This window comes from Sinohyriopsis cumingii, chromosome 6 (assembly GCF_028554795.1).
Source record: "Sinohyriopsis cumingii isolate HCF-2022 chromosome 6, ASM2855479v2, whole genome shotgun sequence".
NCBI classification, from domain to species: domain Eukaryota; kingdom Metazoa; phylum Mollusca; class Bivalvia; order Unionida; family Unionidae; genus Sinohyriopsis; species Sinohyriopsis cumingii.
Genome location: NC_142966.1, coordinates 109994472 through 110011361, shown reverse-complemented (window position 1 = coordinate 110011361; position 16890 = coordinate 109994472). Strand labels below are relative to the sequence as shown.

General features: G+C 34.9%; 1 protein-coding gene across 1 annotated transcript in view; it reads right to left on the bottom strand.

Moving 5' to 3' along the window:
• The window catches only part of LOC149797705 (WD repeat-containing protein 17-like), a 122301-nt gene that overhangs the window by 54762 nt on the left and 50649 nt on the right, over window positions 1-16890 (bottom strand). Inside the window, exons 10-15 of the mRNA XM_089962629.1 lie at window positions 11584-11672; window positions 10901-10976; window positions 9694-9896; window positions 7363-7512; window positions 4806-4933; window positions 891-1016 (exon numbers count right to left, since the gene is read on the bottom strand). Of these exons, the coding sequence (XP_089818755.1) occupies window positions 891-1016; window positions 4806-4933; window positions 7363-7512; window positions 9694-9896; window positions 10901-10976; window positions 11584-11672 (772 nt within the window). The remainder of the gene's footprint in view (window positions 1-890; window positions 1017-4805; window positions 4934-7362; window positions 7513-9693; window positions 9897-10900; window positions 10977-11583; window positions 11673-16890) is intronic.

Here is a 16890-nt window from a genome sequence, read left to right as displayed (position 1 = left end):
AAAGTAATATTTCTTGAGAAACCGACCTAAAATCTTAGCTCAAAGTTGTGAACGCTTAACATGCAAGTCACAATAGCGTACTTCTGACATAATAATCCAGAACTCAAATACATATGATCCACAAAGTTACATGAAACAATGATTATATAAAACACAACTACTTTTGTCATGACAGTTTAGTTATCTCCAAGCTGGATCCGCACACCAAACTAAAAGACCCAATAAGTCATAATGTCTTAAAAAGTCACTTAAGATCATGCAGAGTAAATCAAGGAATGATGAAGGACATAACAAATAAAATAAAAATAATATGGCATTCCATGCATATTTGATAAAAAAGAACTCTACAGCATATCAAATAAGTAAACTTTGCAAGTTTTTTTTAAAAAAAAAACATATGCTTCTTACTTTTTCTCTGATGAACAGTTACTGATGCATAAGACTACATAAGCCTTTCAAAAACAAAACCTAAATGAATTAACAATCAAAAAAGGTAACATTTTGCTTTTGAGACACCTCCTGAATCTATGTGAAGATATGATTCAAGTTAAACATGAATGATTTACAATTTCCATTGTATTATCATAGTCCTTACCTCTATTAGAAATCAAGAAAATGCATGATTTATTACCCTCTGATTATGGCATTTTAATATTGCTTATTCCAACAGGTTTGTGTCTCTTGGTCTTTTTACTTTCATTTATTAGGAGATACCTGTTGATGTAAAGGTATGGATTTATAATATGTATTCCATGATATTCCAAACGCGCATTCTGTGTACATGTGCTTTTCTTTTCAAGACAGTGTGCTAATCACATGCAGAAAAGTATGTTCAACAAAAATTTTTAAAAAATGGTGACCATTGATAAAGCTGAGAATAGATATCTTACGGATTTGAACTTTGAGAAGTGTTTGACATGCATGATGCCTTTGCTGTAGTTCTGAGACAGCATGCTGTCATCCAAACCCTGTACAACAGACACTAGCTCCCACAGGTTTGTGGTCCCTGCAGGGGGCTGAAAAATTATCAATAAAGTTTAATTGTACACTGTAATTACTCAATTACACGTTATGTTAAACTGCAAACAACAGACCCTGATTTGTTGTTGCACAATAAGGGTGTATGCTGTCTGTTCTACTGATTAGGGCTTACAAACTGTATAGACCCAGATTTACTAGTGCATTAAGTAACAACAGATCAGGGTGTATATTGTTCGAAGTTGGATATGACTTTGTATGGAAGTATATACGGTATAGTGTCACCTGTTTAGTGGACACCTCTTTACAGTATGATTATATGAGCCACTTTTCTTAATTTCATGTTCAAACTCTATGTAAACAGCACCTATCCTAAAAAAAGAAAATTGTGTGTGGTTTCTTTAGTATCCATTAACAAACTAGTTTCGTTTCCAAAGTAAAACATATCTAACTAGATTGGCTAGTGTTTTATGGCAAATCAACACTTGAAGATTTGTTCTTTAGTTGGCACCCAATTCGGTGGTTTTGAAAAATTGTAAAAGTCTTTAAATTTGCGTGGATGCCTCCGTAAGAAATGACATTTAATAATAATAATAATAATGAGGACTTAGTATAGCGCCTAATCTTTAGAAGCTCTAAGCGCTTTACAACATTAAACACCTATAAGATAAAAAACATATATAATGATATGAATACAAACACAAACACCATGAAATCAGAAAACACACAACAACAAAAAAAACATGCCGAGAATATTTAAGGTAGGAAACATTATTAGGTCTTTAAGTTTGTTCCTGCAGTCAAAATAAGTGAGTTTTGAGAGCACTTTTGCATGTGATCACTGTGTCTTTGTGTCTAAGTTCAGTGGGCAATTCATTCCATGTTGCTGGGCCATAGTATGCAAAAGAACGCTGTCCATATGACTTTGTTTTCATAGTGGGAATAATGAATATACGATTGTCAGAAGAGGAGCGTAAGTATCTTGCTGGTGTGTACACATGGGTGAGGTCAGATAGATATGTTGGACTAGAGTCTGTCAGTGAAACGTAGCACAGAGAACAAATTTTGTGTTTGATTCTGGATCAAATGGATAGCCAGTGTTGGGTACAGAGCAGCAGGGAGGTGTGCTCTGATCGTGGTACTCTAAGTATGATCCGAGCAGCTGTGTTTTGAACTTTTTGAAGTTTTTGGAGTAGATATTGAGATGTCCCAGACAGAACTGAAAGTACTAATGAACACACAAGTGTTTTAGTGGCATCAACTGAAAGATATTTGCAAATGGAGCTGATGCGTCTCAGCTCAAGATATGCAGCCTTGCATATGTGCATGACATGTTGGTTTGGTGCAGTGTGAGAGTACTGTCCAAGAGTAACACCTAGGTTTCGTACTGATTGTGTGAATTTAATGTTGGTGTTGCTGATATTTATTGTTTGAGGTAAAGGATGTGAATGAGAAAGTCTTTTTGTTGTGATCAGAATGGCCTCAGTTTTATCATGATTCATCTGCAGCTTGTTACAGGTCATCCATGATTTCACATCTGAAATGCGCCTCTCAACACCTTGGATGGTAGCATCAACTTCAGTTGGATGGCTAGATTTGTATATTTGGGTGTCATCAGCATACAATTGGTGAGACACTGGATTATGATCTATGACACTTGAGAGCAGCTAAGTGTATCGAATGAAGAGAACATGTCCAAGAACAAACCCCTGTGGAACGCCACAACATAGATCAACTGGGCTGGAGTGTATTCCATTTGCAGACACAATATGTGTCCTGTTTACCAAGTAGGACTTGAACCACAGTAAGGCTGTATCATGAATGCCAAATACATGCTGGAGATGGTGAAGTGATATATCATGGTCTATTGTGTCAAATGCTGCAGACAAATCAAGGAGGGTAAGGACTGTAATCTTTCCTCTATCCAAAGCAGAGAGAATGTTATTAACTACTTTTAGAAGAGTAGTTTTAGTACTGTGGCAAGGGTATATGCAGATTGTACATTGCTAAAAAAATGTAACCAAAACCTCAATGCAAATTTCTGTGGCTGTGACCATCACATCAAGATCAATGGGGCAAGTGAGCTTACCACACAATGAAATATCTTAGCTTTAAAATGATTCACATCACATATGAAATCCATCATGGGGTTTAGTACATATGAGGAAATATATTTAAAAAAACAACTTGAAACCAAACCTTAATGCAAATTACCAATGGCTGTGACCTTGACCCTAAGTTCCTAGAGGCAAGTGTGCATGTGCAGGTATAAACTGTCTTAGGTTCATAATAACTTGTGCTATGTATGTTTTAAATCTATCTATCTATCTATAAAACATTTTATATGACTGTGAACTTGTTCTGAAGACCAAAGGTGAAAGCATATGCGTTACAGAATGAACAGTCTAAGATTAAAAATTATTTATGCCAAACATGATGAGCGTCTATTTAGAGGTTTAGGAAATATTTGGACAAAACCTTAACTCATGATGCCACCACTATCACTGCTGATGATGGAAAAGTGCTAGATCACCACTATCACATCTGCTGATGATGGAAAAGTGCTGGATCACCACTATCACATCTGCTGATGATGGAAAAGTGCAAGATCACCACTATCACATCTTCTGATGATGGAAAGTACTAGATCACCACTATCACATCAGCTGATGATGGAAAAGTACTAGATCACCACTATCACATCTGCTGATGATGGAAAGTGCTAGATCACTACTATCACATCTGCTGATGACAGAAAAGTGTCAGATCACCACTATCACATCTGCTGATGATGGAAAAGTGCTAGATCACCACTATCACATATGCTAATGATGGAAAAGTACTAGATCACAACAATCACATCTGCTGATCATTGAAAAGTGCTACATCACCACTATCGCATCTGCTGATGAAGGAAAGACCAAATTATTTTTGTCAGTAACATGGATTCAACAAAAAGTAAATTCACTGGAATCATTGCTGACAACCCAAGAGTCCACCTGCTGTACCACAAACTGATTGCCCCACCTAACATGTCTGAAGAATTCCATGCAATTCTATGACTCTGCAAACAATGTCCCCAGTTTAAGTACATGACTTTCAAAACTTTAATACATTATCATCATGCTGACAATCAGAACACAGCTGACAGGAAAGTTATACACTGATAACTTTATTTAAAGGACAATTCTGATGTGACTTGTGGAGTAAAGGGGTAACATTATGTACTGTTTTCATGCATTAAAGGCTATCTAACAGGCTGCTTGTATACATAACAATGATACAAATGAATCATTGATACACGTATACTTAATACTCTTACAAGTTTTACCCAACCTAAATTACTGTCAAGTAAACCTTTCTTCTCACCAATTTTGATTTTCTCTTTGATTCCTGCTTTTTGCCACCTCCAATTTTTGCATCAAACCAAATAGGATGCATGTGCAAAGATATAATAGTAAATTTGCCAAAAATGAATTAAAATATATTTTTTGGAGTAATTTTTTTATATATACTTATCCTGCCACTTTTGTGCAGCTAACCTATTTTCGTGCCAAAAACTCACCATTCATTCAATGTGAATGCATCCTCCTGTAGAGTTAATAAAATAGGTTAGTTATGCAATGGTAGCAAGATAAGTAACTGCTGCTATTAAAATTACAATTTGTTCTTGGTTATCTAAAACTAGATTCCACAAAGCGTAAAATACTACCTATTAAGACTCAATATCCTCCATTAATATAGACTTTTCCTGCTTTGAGTTTAGAATTAGATAAATTTAAAAGTTTGTATAAAATCATATTGTATGAATTCTCTCTTCTACTCACCAAGAAAAATTTTGAGAAGAATTTAAGAGAACGTGCCCTGAGGTTCTGTGGAAACTCTTCACTCTGAAGTTTTAAATCCTTGGATATCTTTCCAGTCAGGAGAGTGGATGCTGAAGAGGTACCTTTATCTGAAATAAAACAAATGACAGAATCATATTGTTACCTGACCCTATAACTATGTACCTATACAAATATTAGCAATCATTATTTGCAAGATCTTTAGAGGAAGTGAAATCTGGTATTTGAAATCTGAACCAACAATGGCTCTGCTGTATATGAAATAAGGGTATCTGTTATCCCCATGCTTTTCTGAAAGTAGTGTTATAGCCTCCATCTATCTGCCCATCCGTCTATCAGTCTGCCTGTCTATACATCTGGCATTTACTACATCTTCAACAAAACCAATGAGTGAAAATTCACAAAACTATGTTGCCCTTTTGGTAACCATCTGCAAAAGAAGTGTTATCTAAGGTTCCGTCATAGTCCTATGATGAGATCAAAGATCTAATGAGCAAATAATCACTGGTTCCCTTGCAGTCCTGTGAGATGGAAATGTCTAACGAGTAAATAATCACTGGATCCCTTGTATTCATATGAGGAGATCAGAGTCTAATGAGCAAATAATCACTGGATCCCTTGTAGTCCTATGAAATCAAAGTCTAATGAGCAAATAATCACTAGTTCCCTTGTCGTCCAATGAGGAGATCAAAGTCTAATGAGCAATAATCACTGGTTCCCTTGCTGTTCTATGAGATGAAAATTTCTAATGAGTAAATAACCACTGGATCCCTTGTAGTCATATGAGGAGATCAAAGTCTAATGAGCAAATAATCACTGGATCCCGTGTCGTCATATGAGGAGATCAAAGTCTAATAAGCAAATAATCACTAGTTCCCCTGTAGTCAATTGAGGAGATCAAAGTCTAATGAGCAAATAATCAATGGTTCCCATGAATACCTATGAGGAGATCAAAGTCTAGTGAGCAAATAATCACTAGTTACCCTGTAGTCAATTGAGGAGATCAAAGTCTAATGAGCAAATAATGAATGGTTCCCATGAATACCTATGAGGAGATCAAAGTCTAGTGAGCAAATAATCACTAGTTCCCCTGTAGTCAATTGAGGAGATCAAAGTCTAATGAGCAAATAATCAATGGTTCCCATGAATACCTATGAGGAGATCAAAGTCTAGTGAGCAAATAATCACTAGTTCCTCTGTAGTCAATTGAGGAGATCAACATCTAATGATGAGGAGATCAAAGTCTAATGTGCAAATAATCACTAGTTCCACTGCAGTCCAATGAGGAGATAAAAGTCTTAATAAGCAAACAATCACTAGTTCCCTTGTAATCCAATAAGGTGATCAAAGTCTAGTGAGCAAATAATCTATGGATCCCTTGAATACATATGAGGAGATCAAAGTCTAATCTCTGGATCCTTTGTAGTCCTATGAGGAGATCAAAGTCTAATGAGCAAATAATCAATAAATCCCTTGAATATCTATGAGGAGATCAAAGATTGACCTCTGAATCCCTTGTAGTCCTATGAGGAGATCAAAGTCTAATGAGTAAATAATCAATGGATCCCTTGATTCCCTATGAGGAGATCAAAGTCTAATGAGCAAACAATCACCAGTTTCCCTGTAGTCCAATGAGGAGATCAAAGTCTAATGAGCAAATAATCAATGGATCCCTTGACTCCTTATGAGGAGATCAAAGTCTAATGAGCAAATAATCAATGGATCCCTTGATTCCTTATGAGGAGATCAAAGTCTAATGAGCAAATAATCAATGGATCCCTTGATTCCCTATGAGGAGATAAAGTCTAATCTCTGGATCTCATTTAGTTCTATGAGGAGATCAAAGTCTAATGAGTAAATAATCCCTGGATCCCTGGTAGTAATCTGAGGAGATTAAAGTCTGAATGAGGGAATAATCTCAAGTTCCTTTGTATTCCTATGAGAGACCAAAACGTCTAACGATCTAATGAGCAAATAATCTCATTTTCAAATATTTTATGAAAACACTTCATATGCAGTCATGGCAGGAAAACAAATTTTGTATTATGTTATGTTCTCTGGGTTGTAGTCTGAAGGTCCAAGTGATGAGAATGGAGGTGAGAAGGGATTTGTGAAGTCAAGCCATTGCAGGTATTATAGTTTACAAACTATTTGTTCAATTACATGTACATAGAATTGTAGATTCAAATCTACATTTCTCTTTAAATTTATCCTTACACAAGGGACTTCAAAAGTATGAAGGAACTAACTTTTCAAGTGAAGGTTTAGTTCATTTTCATCTGTTTATTTGTCTTTGAAATGTGAATAATTAAATGTGGAATTACAGAAGCCACTAACATTAGGGTCTTTAAGGGGACAGATTCCATTAAAACCATATCTGGAACAATTTATTTGATAGCATCCATTGATTGGAGACAACTTAGACCTTGTTGTCATTAAGCAACTAAAATTTGTGTAAGAGGACAAAAGCTCACAGTAATATGGTTTTCAAATTAAATGTGTATGACTTTAATACTTCACTTGAGATAACTGTCCTGACCTGTAGTACCCAGAATCTCAGACCAAGGTTTGCCTGCAATTATGTTCATCTCTATCGGCTGTACCAGCGAGGTCAGTGACCACAATCGGACTGTTGAGTCACGAGAACATGAGGCCAGGATGAAGGGTCTACCAGGGTGACATGTCAAACCTGCAAACATGAACATTCCTGATAAATTAGCAGGTAAATATAGCAGTCAGGTACTAGTCAATAAATGAATTTCTACAGATATAACATAAAGCTGGCATGGGCAAACAAACATGCCTGCTACCTTCAGATGTGATCACTGCATGTTTTAGGATAACCAAGCTAAAAATGAATACAATGAAAATATCATGCCCAAATAGAAACTTAACAATACAATATCCAGGATAGTGTGACAGTGAACTTAGGCATATTAAGAGATGTAAAAAGCATGTTGTTCATTATTATTTAATATGCCTCAACCAAAAGATGTTTATAAATTCATATCTTTGTGGTTTTTATGAGTTTCTAAAAACATATTGGACTATCGAATTAGGCACCAGTTGTTTCATCTATCAGTACAAAAAACATTGTCCAAGTATAATTTATTGAAATGTGTATGTGTTTGGAAACAGCTATGGACAAATTCAAGTCTTACTTGTTGCTATCAAGATCCTATTTTCTGTTTATAATGGATTTATGTGTGTGTGTGTGTGTGCATGTGTATGTCTTTGATAACATCAACCAATGCTCAAGATCAATTAAATTTCAGCAAGCTTATTGATATAGTTGTATAAGTACAGCAGTTAATCATGTGGGTAACAGTCTTTTTAGATGAGTTGTTGTTGTTGTTGTTGTTGGGTTTAACGCCATTTTTCAGCACACGATAGGCTATGTATGGTAGCCAGTATTAATGGTGGAGGAAAAACCCGGAAAAACCCCAGAAAGAACCACTGACCCACGAGAAGCTACTGGCAAACTTTCTCACATACCCACATTGGCTGAATCTTAGACTCGAACCCACACAGACAGAGGTGAGATGGCAGTGATCCATAACGGAGAGCACTTTAGACCACTCGGCCACTCGGGGCCCCTTTTAGATGAGTAAATTAATTGGTCATAAGTGGGTACTGGTCTATTTCATGAGGACACTCATTTATTGTCATCCGTTTATTGTCCTTTGCTGCTGGCAGACATTATATTTTGCCATTATTCCATCACTCTGAAATGCCAAAATGTGCCTCTATGCAGTATCTGGGCTATACATGATCTGAGGTACAGAAAGATAAATGCACAGACACAAAGTGAATTCTATATACCACCCACTTTTCAAATTAAGGATTTAAATATAACCCCACAATGGCTTAGCCTGGGCTGGAATCCTCATCAAAAAAGATTCTGGGCTCAGATACAGAAAGTTGAACTCTACAACACACCTATACACATAATAGGATGTGCAAATTTCTTGGCAACCATTCAACAACTGATTCACATTATGAATAACAATATCAGCATCTAGTAGTTCTTACAGCTTTTTCTGGCCACGGGTAAAGACATGAGAAAATATCATACCATAATATTGTAACTTTATTGTCCAGGGTATCATCCTTTATTGTTCTGAATAAGTCACATTTCTGTTATTATCACATTTACATTCTTAGTCACTTAACACATTCACACCTGGCGACGAGTTTATATGGCAGGAGTTAGTAGCCTACTGCTGAGCTCTGTAGTGTCAAGGTCATGTATGAGACACTAAAGTGGGTGGTATTATAGAAAGGTAGACAGATGTACATCTACAATGATACCAAATAATCTGGAATTTCTACAAAATACAGAGGGAAAAACCTCATTTTTTGGACACAATTTTTTTCCACCCAAAATTCGCCCATGGCTGGAATCCGATTTTGTGTCTGGATTTTAGACTTTTTGTTCTCAGATAAAAGGCAGACCGGTATGAACTGCAAACAGACCAATGAACCTTTGCATAAAGTAGTATAAGCTGGGCATTTGGAATAAAGAGTGGTCTCAATATGAAAATAATGGGTCCGTTAAGCACAAAAAAAAAAAAGAACTCCAACTTTTCCCTTCCGCTCATGTGCAAGCCAAATAGCCAATGAAAAATTATGTTTCTAACACAACTATGCATTAGGTTATTGGAAAATCACCTGGAAGTTGATGTATTAGGATGTATTCAGAAATAGCTTTCAAAATGTGTTTCCAACTCGAATTTCAGGCGAAAAGGACAAAAACCTCCAGGGGTTAATGTGTTAGAATCATTTGCAGCAGCTTAATAAATCTGCAAAATGGTTAAGTCACACAAATAACAATTAATTCATAGTATATCACATGCAACTAATGGATTACCATAGACATCAGCCCCATGGTCCAGAATTGTGTCCAGACATGCCCCATCCCTAGTGTCCCACATTCTGATTGTGCAATCCCAACTCCCAGATACCAGTAAGTAGGGGATCTCAGTGTTCCATAACAAACCTCTGACAGGACCTTTGTGACCCTTTAACACGGTGGTACAACTTTCTTGTGTATAATCCCATATTCTAACTGTCCTACAATAATAACAATAATAATAATAATAATAATAATAATAACAATAGTTGTAGTAGTAGTAGTAGTAGTAGCAGAGAATTACACAGAATGCAATATCTCACTTCTACACCATGCTATCATGTACCTAATCTGTCAATGACTTTAAAAGTTTAACATTTCAAAATAACAATTTAAAAACAGAATTTTAACAATGATGATATTGCTGCCCTCACTGTTACCATTGGAAACATTAACTTAAATCTCACTGTTTGCTAATGTAGGTGAGACAAATAGAATCCATCATATACCCTGATGTAAAATCACTCCCACACTGGGGTCTGAATTTGTACGGAGGAGTGAGGCTTTGCCCACAAACTCTGATTTCCTGGTTGGGATTTCCCTAAGCCACACCAACACATATTTATCATTCTTCATTAGGAAAAAGTGGTAAAAAAGCTGACAGATCATAGTTACAAAATTATCGAGTATATCCTGTACATTTTATGTCCTTTAATAGATAATGCATACAAATTTAACAACAACAAAAAAGAATTGTAAACAAGCTCACTGCTGTTTATACACCAGTTAAGTCTGCTATACGATGTGAAAAATACTTAGAATCACTGCTGACACTATTGGCATGATAAGCAACATGATTTTGATTCAGTGTCACTGAGTGCACTCATGTGAGATAGGTATATCACACATGTCTTTCTCACATTTAAAACTGTGTCACACTATAGGAATGAGAAAAACATAATACTGGATGGCATTTAATAAGGAAATTACTACATATTTTAGTCAACTAATACACCGGTTGTAAGTTTTTATCACTGTATTGCTTGAATCACTAATTTCAAATAATTTCAGAAACTGATGTCTATATTTTTGAAAAACTAATGTACTCAGTGGCAATTTTAACCAATGTCTTTTTTGGATTCATCAGCAAGTGTCTGTCACTGGTCTATGAAATGAGACATAACAAAATAATTTCATGTCTAAAAAAATATGCTGAAAATATTACCCATCATCTGAACCACTGCACAAGATTCCATCGAGCAATGGTGACCATCGTACATGAAATACCTTGGCTTCATGACCTGAAATATAATTTTGATAGCAGTGCTTGTAATTTTCACTTCCCTATACCAATGCTAAAGATTAATCAAAGTTTTAAAATTTCACAAGAAATTTACTATTATTATTATTATTATTGTCCTTTCATCCTTTTGGTATTGAAGTGAATTCAATTAAATATTCACTGTGTAACACACACACCAAATAGCAGTCACCGAACACTAGGGTATTAGCAAGTAGTGACAAGTAACTGTGAGCACTGAGTCATCAGATTTTTCAATATTGTGCTGCATCTGCTTGTAGCAATTATTCAACTTTCTGGGGTAATTCTATTTTTTTTCAGTTTGATGTAATTGTTCAAAGCTTTCTTGCCTTCAAACTTTTGCAAATACTGAAAAATTATTTTCAGACAATAATGCATTTCTCCTTGTGTTCTGGACATCTCAAAACCATATTTTTTAGATAATCTGTCATAACATGCATCATTTTGTACATAATTTACCATTTTCTAAATATCTTACTGTCATAGCATGTATCATTTTGTATGTAATTTACCATTTACTAAATATCTTACTGTCATAACATGTATCATTTTGTATGTAATTTACCATATATTACCAGATATCTTACCTGGAAACACTTTTAGTGGTTGATCTGCAGATGCCATTACAAAGAAAACTCTAATACATCCATCCTCACATCCTGTGGCCAACATGTCTCTTTAAATTTAAAAAAAACAAGTTTTTTAAATCATATTTGAGACTTATGAGGCTATAATACAATGGTGCTCCCCTATAATGTGCTTGAATGAAATGAATTTCTCTGATATGACACAAATTTGATCATATATACCATAATACTACTACTAACATCATCCTCTGGGAGATAAACCTGTACATAACATGCTATTCTGTATGAAGACTTATTAACTTTTATCATAACAAGGATTTCATATAATGCAATGTCACACCTGGAAAAATCATAATGATGCTGATGCTATCTGCTTGGGCAGACAAGACAGGCAAGCTAGTGTATCTGGATACAAGGCAAGCTAGTGTATCTGGATACAAGGCAAGCTAGTATATCTGGATACAAGGCAAGTTAGTGTATCTGGATACAAGGCAAGCTAGTGTATCTGGATACAAGGCAAGCTAATGTATCTGGATACAAATATTTCTACCAACCTTGGAATAAAAAACAAATATTTATGTCTAACTATCAACAAAAATGCAGGCTTGAAAAGATATCTCTAACAATATCAACATGGCACAGAAAATAAATCATGGTCATGGTTTCACTTGCATAGGGCAGGTAAGTAGATTTTGCAGGGTTCTTTAATCTTTTGACATGATGTGTATATGATTGTCAAAAAATTATATGTCTTAACTGCATAGATCCCTACAAATGAATATATAATATCAAAGCACAACCTGAAATAGCCAAAAATTTGTTCAATATCATAAAAGTCAAATATATTATATTGCCTTTACCCATTGTGTAAAAAACAAATTGGGTCATAAAGAAACATTAAGGTCAGGTGGAAAACCAGACAATAATATTTTAAGAATGCCTAATCAACATGCACGCAACTAAAAAGTGATTTAAACAAGAGTCCATCAAAAAAGACTAATGTTCTACTTGCCAAAAATAATTTCCAGGAATTTAAGATAAGACTGTTTCTCTTTTTCTAACTGCTAAGTGCGGAAACCATCACTGATATTCACTGAATAATGATGTCAATAAGATCACCCATTGAGGAGTAGTAGTGATAGCAAGACTATTTAGATGACCATCATACTGGCCATATTGGACATCATATTGGTCACACTGGACATCATATTGGTCACACTGGACATCATATTGGACATCATATTGGCCCCATTGGACATTGTATTGACCATACTGGACATCATATTGACCATACTGGACATCATATTGACCATATTGGACATCATATTGACCATATTGGACATCATATTGGCCACACTGGACATCATACTGGCCACACTGGACATCATACTGGCCACATTGGACATTATATTGACCATACTGGACATTATATTGGCCATATTGGACATCATATTGGCCACACTGGACATCATATTGGCCACATTGGACATTATATTGGACATACTGGACATTATATTGGATATATAGGCCATCATATTGGCCACATTGGACATCATATTGGCTATATCATGCAAAGGAAATGGGAGTTAAGTGCCTTTCCCAAAGAGACAGTGGATCTGCTGACCTGGGCAGGTATTTAAGCAATTTCCCTTGAATTAGAGTCTGACACTAAAACAACTGAGCCCCTTTTAATTTAGGATCAATCAAATATCAAATTCATTCTTTCGGTGAAAACTCTATGACTATCCTTTGTGAATAGCAATAACAAGAATTTCAAGATGGCTATACTGAGTTCAGATCAACATCATTTCCACTCAAGGCCAACTGGACATCATATAAAGTCTTCTGATGAAAACTCCATATCAATATGACCTTCACTGAAAGGAAGCAGTGATAATAAGATTTTAAAGATGGCTACAATGGGAGCCATAATGGATGTCAGATTGGCACCATTTTCATTTAGGATCAACTAAATATCATGATAAGTATTTTAGTTAAAATCTCAGGCTGATATGACCATACATACAAGAGGAGGAGCAATAAAAAAAAATTGTCAGGTTGAATATAATAGCAATAATATTTTCACAACAAGATCAGACTGGCACCATTTTCATTTAACACCTACTAGTCACCATATAAATTTTCAAGATGGCTGTCGTAGTGGCCATTTTGTATCTCAGATCAACATTATTTTATTTAACACCAACTTGGCACCATAAAAGGTCTCTGGTTGAAAACTTCATGTCAATGTGATTTCTACTCTGGATGAATAGCAATAATACAAATTTCAAGATGGCTGTTAAAGTGGCCATTTTGTATCTCAGACCAGCACCATTTTCATTTAAGACCAACTAGAAATCATAAGAAGTCTCTCTGTGAAAATCCCACATCAATATGGCTATACATCCAGGTGGTGTAGTGATAATAAGACTATCAAGATCTCCGCCATGGTGGCCATATTAGAAGTCAGACCTATATGATTTTTGTTTAAGACCAACTAGACATTACAGTCTTTTGGTGCAAACCTCATTTTGATATGACCATTAGTTCAAGAGAATAGCATGAACAACATTTTCAAGATGGAAACTGTGGCAGCCATATTGAATTTCCAAGCAGCACCATTTTCATTTAGGACCAATTACCTTTTGGAATGAATGTGCATTTAAAGGTCTACTAGAATGTAATACACATTATATATCAGAATGTTCATTTTTCGCTAAATAACTCAGAAATGTACATTGAAAATGCATATTTTAACTCACAGAGAAGAAAATGAAAATAATGTGTGCATTTACTGATGTACTGATGTTTTACGGAAAACGCTCCAGAAATATTTGTATACTTCCGGTGATAATAGGATTTCTGGAAGTGATGTACTGTTGGGAAGTCTCTAAAGTTTATTGCATGTGGTGATGGCTGAATTTAGTGATTGGTCAAGGGAATTTAAGGCAAATTTGTCATGCTCATATTCATCGTGTGAGGAAGGTGAACCACTAGAATGTAATGAATCTAAAGAAAATTCTGCTCTTTGAGGTTAGACAGTACCAATTTAAGCCCGAACAAGACGAGAATGTGGACGAGAGGACCTGAAAGACAACATGGGGCATAATGAGGCTGAGTAGCGATTAGGCTATTCATTCTGGTAGTTACTATTATCATATGGCAATTATTATTATTATTCTTTGGTTAATGTTATTTCAATTTCATAATGAAAAGAGAAGGGTACAAATCTGGGCCAAACTTGGATGTCTTCAGTGCAAACTGTCATGTGGGCATGGTTCATCAGTAACTAGTTGTGTTAAAAGTTAAACACTTAAGACTCAGACTGCAAGAGGTGTAGAAACAAATACATTATTAACTTTATGACTCAAGTTTGTTCTTTTAAACCGAGATGAAATGCAGACCCCAGATGTACTTTGGGTATGATTGTTTACTACCCTCCACAGATAGTATAATGTAAGAATTTTATCAAAAAGAAAAAGTAATCATAGACCTGGTGTATCCAGATGTTTAGCAAGCATACATTTTCTCTGTGGGTCTTGGTGTATAATACTAGTGGCAAAGGAAGTATACATGTTTATGGGGAAACAAATCTTGAGAATAATAATAATAAAAATACATTGCTGATTATTGTTATGTTATTGTGGTACAAAAAGGAACAAAAGGGAAGAACAAAAGTCTAACTTTAACATGCAAGAACTTCTCATAAATTTTACCCACAAATTTGCTCTCTAACACAATAATGAATGAGGGAGTGTATTTACCATGTATATTGTGTACCTGTGGAAATTGCAGCAGTAAAGAAATAGTCGAGAAGTGTAGATACTGTAAGGAGATAATTATTTTGAATAAGACTGAGGAGGTCAGAGTGGATTGTATCATTGATCATCCAAGATTTCATACAGTTTGCTTGGATGAATATGTCCTGGAAGCAGCATACTGTGTTACATTCAGCAATACGTAAATTGCAAGGAAATCCTGTCCAAGTACATGAACACTTGTAGGCAAAATATTCTTACAGTAGTTATGGTGCCACTATCACGGTCAATTTTGGGACATGTGATTGCTTTATATGCATGTGAAAATTATGCTTAAAATTCCTTTTCATAAAATCCTTCCTTTATTAACAAAATGTATCAGTACTATCACTTTACTTGAGTGTGGAATTTTTACCCAAACTTTTCATTTTGATAATAGATCGATCTAAAATCAATCATCCATTATCTTGGAAATTCTCATTAAATTTTTTTCAATCCTCTGTAATTTCATTTCTTGAACAGATTCTATAAAATGACATTAAAACATATTGCTCTCTGTTCATGATAACATTTGATTTTTTTAGCTTCTAACAGTGGTTGTAGTAAAATCTAAATTTATGCAAAGGCACTGACTCTGAAAACATGAAATAAGTAACAAAACCCGGATACATTAAATAACAACTTTATTAAAGTTTAGAAATTTGCTGTATATTCTATTTTCAGTCATAATAGATACATGGCTGCATAAAGGTGGCAATAACTGTCCCAACTGAATATGGCTTCCTGACCAATTCCTCCAGCACTGCCATCAATTCTTCAACATAGTCTGAAGAAAAAAAATTGTTACCTCAGTAATTCAAGAAATTGAAAAATGTCATCCACTACCTATATTCATACCGACAATTTACCAAAGAGAATGAATGGAATTGGAAATAAGACTTAATTAGTATTCAATTTATAATACAATAAAATCATAGCTTAATGAATGAATAATAATAATATTAATAATAATAATAATAATAATAATAATAATAATTTTTGTTGCAATATATGATTTTGAATATATAGTACAAAATAGAATCTGTGTTAGCTTTGCTGTGATTGAAATCTTTCAAGTTTGAGTTGCTTTTCTTTAGTTAGTTTCTCCCTTTTGTGTGTGTATGTACAGGGCCGGGGAGGAGGGGGCTGACTGTATTCCTAATGATATGTTCACTCCAACTTTAATATAACTTTAAATATAGAACTGTTATATTACTATATGTGCTTGTATACAAGTTTTATCACATGGTATCATTCAGTGTAGTAAAAATTGCAATATCTACATACCCTTGGCTACATGTCAGACATCATAATAGTGTGTGGCTCTCATATTCTCTCTGATCCATTTCTGTTCTGAACATGCCTGTCTGTAATATTAGTGTCCACCTCCACACTTTTGTATGGCTCTAGAAAGTCCCTCTTTCTCCATGTCATAAATACTCTTCACTTCATTGATCTGAAGAAATGAGGAAAAAATGTGTTGAACAAAATTAATAATATTTCTATTTCT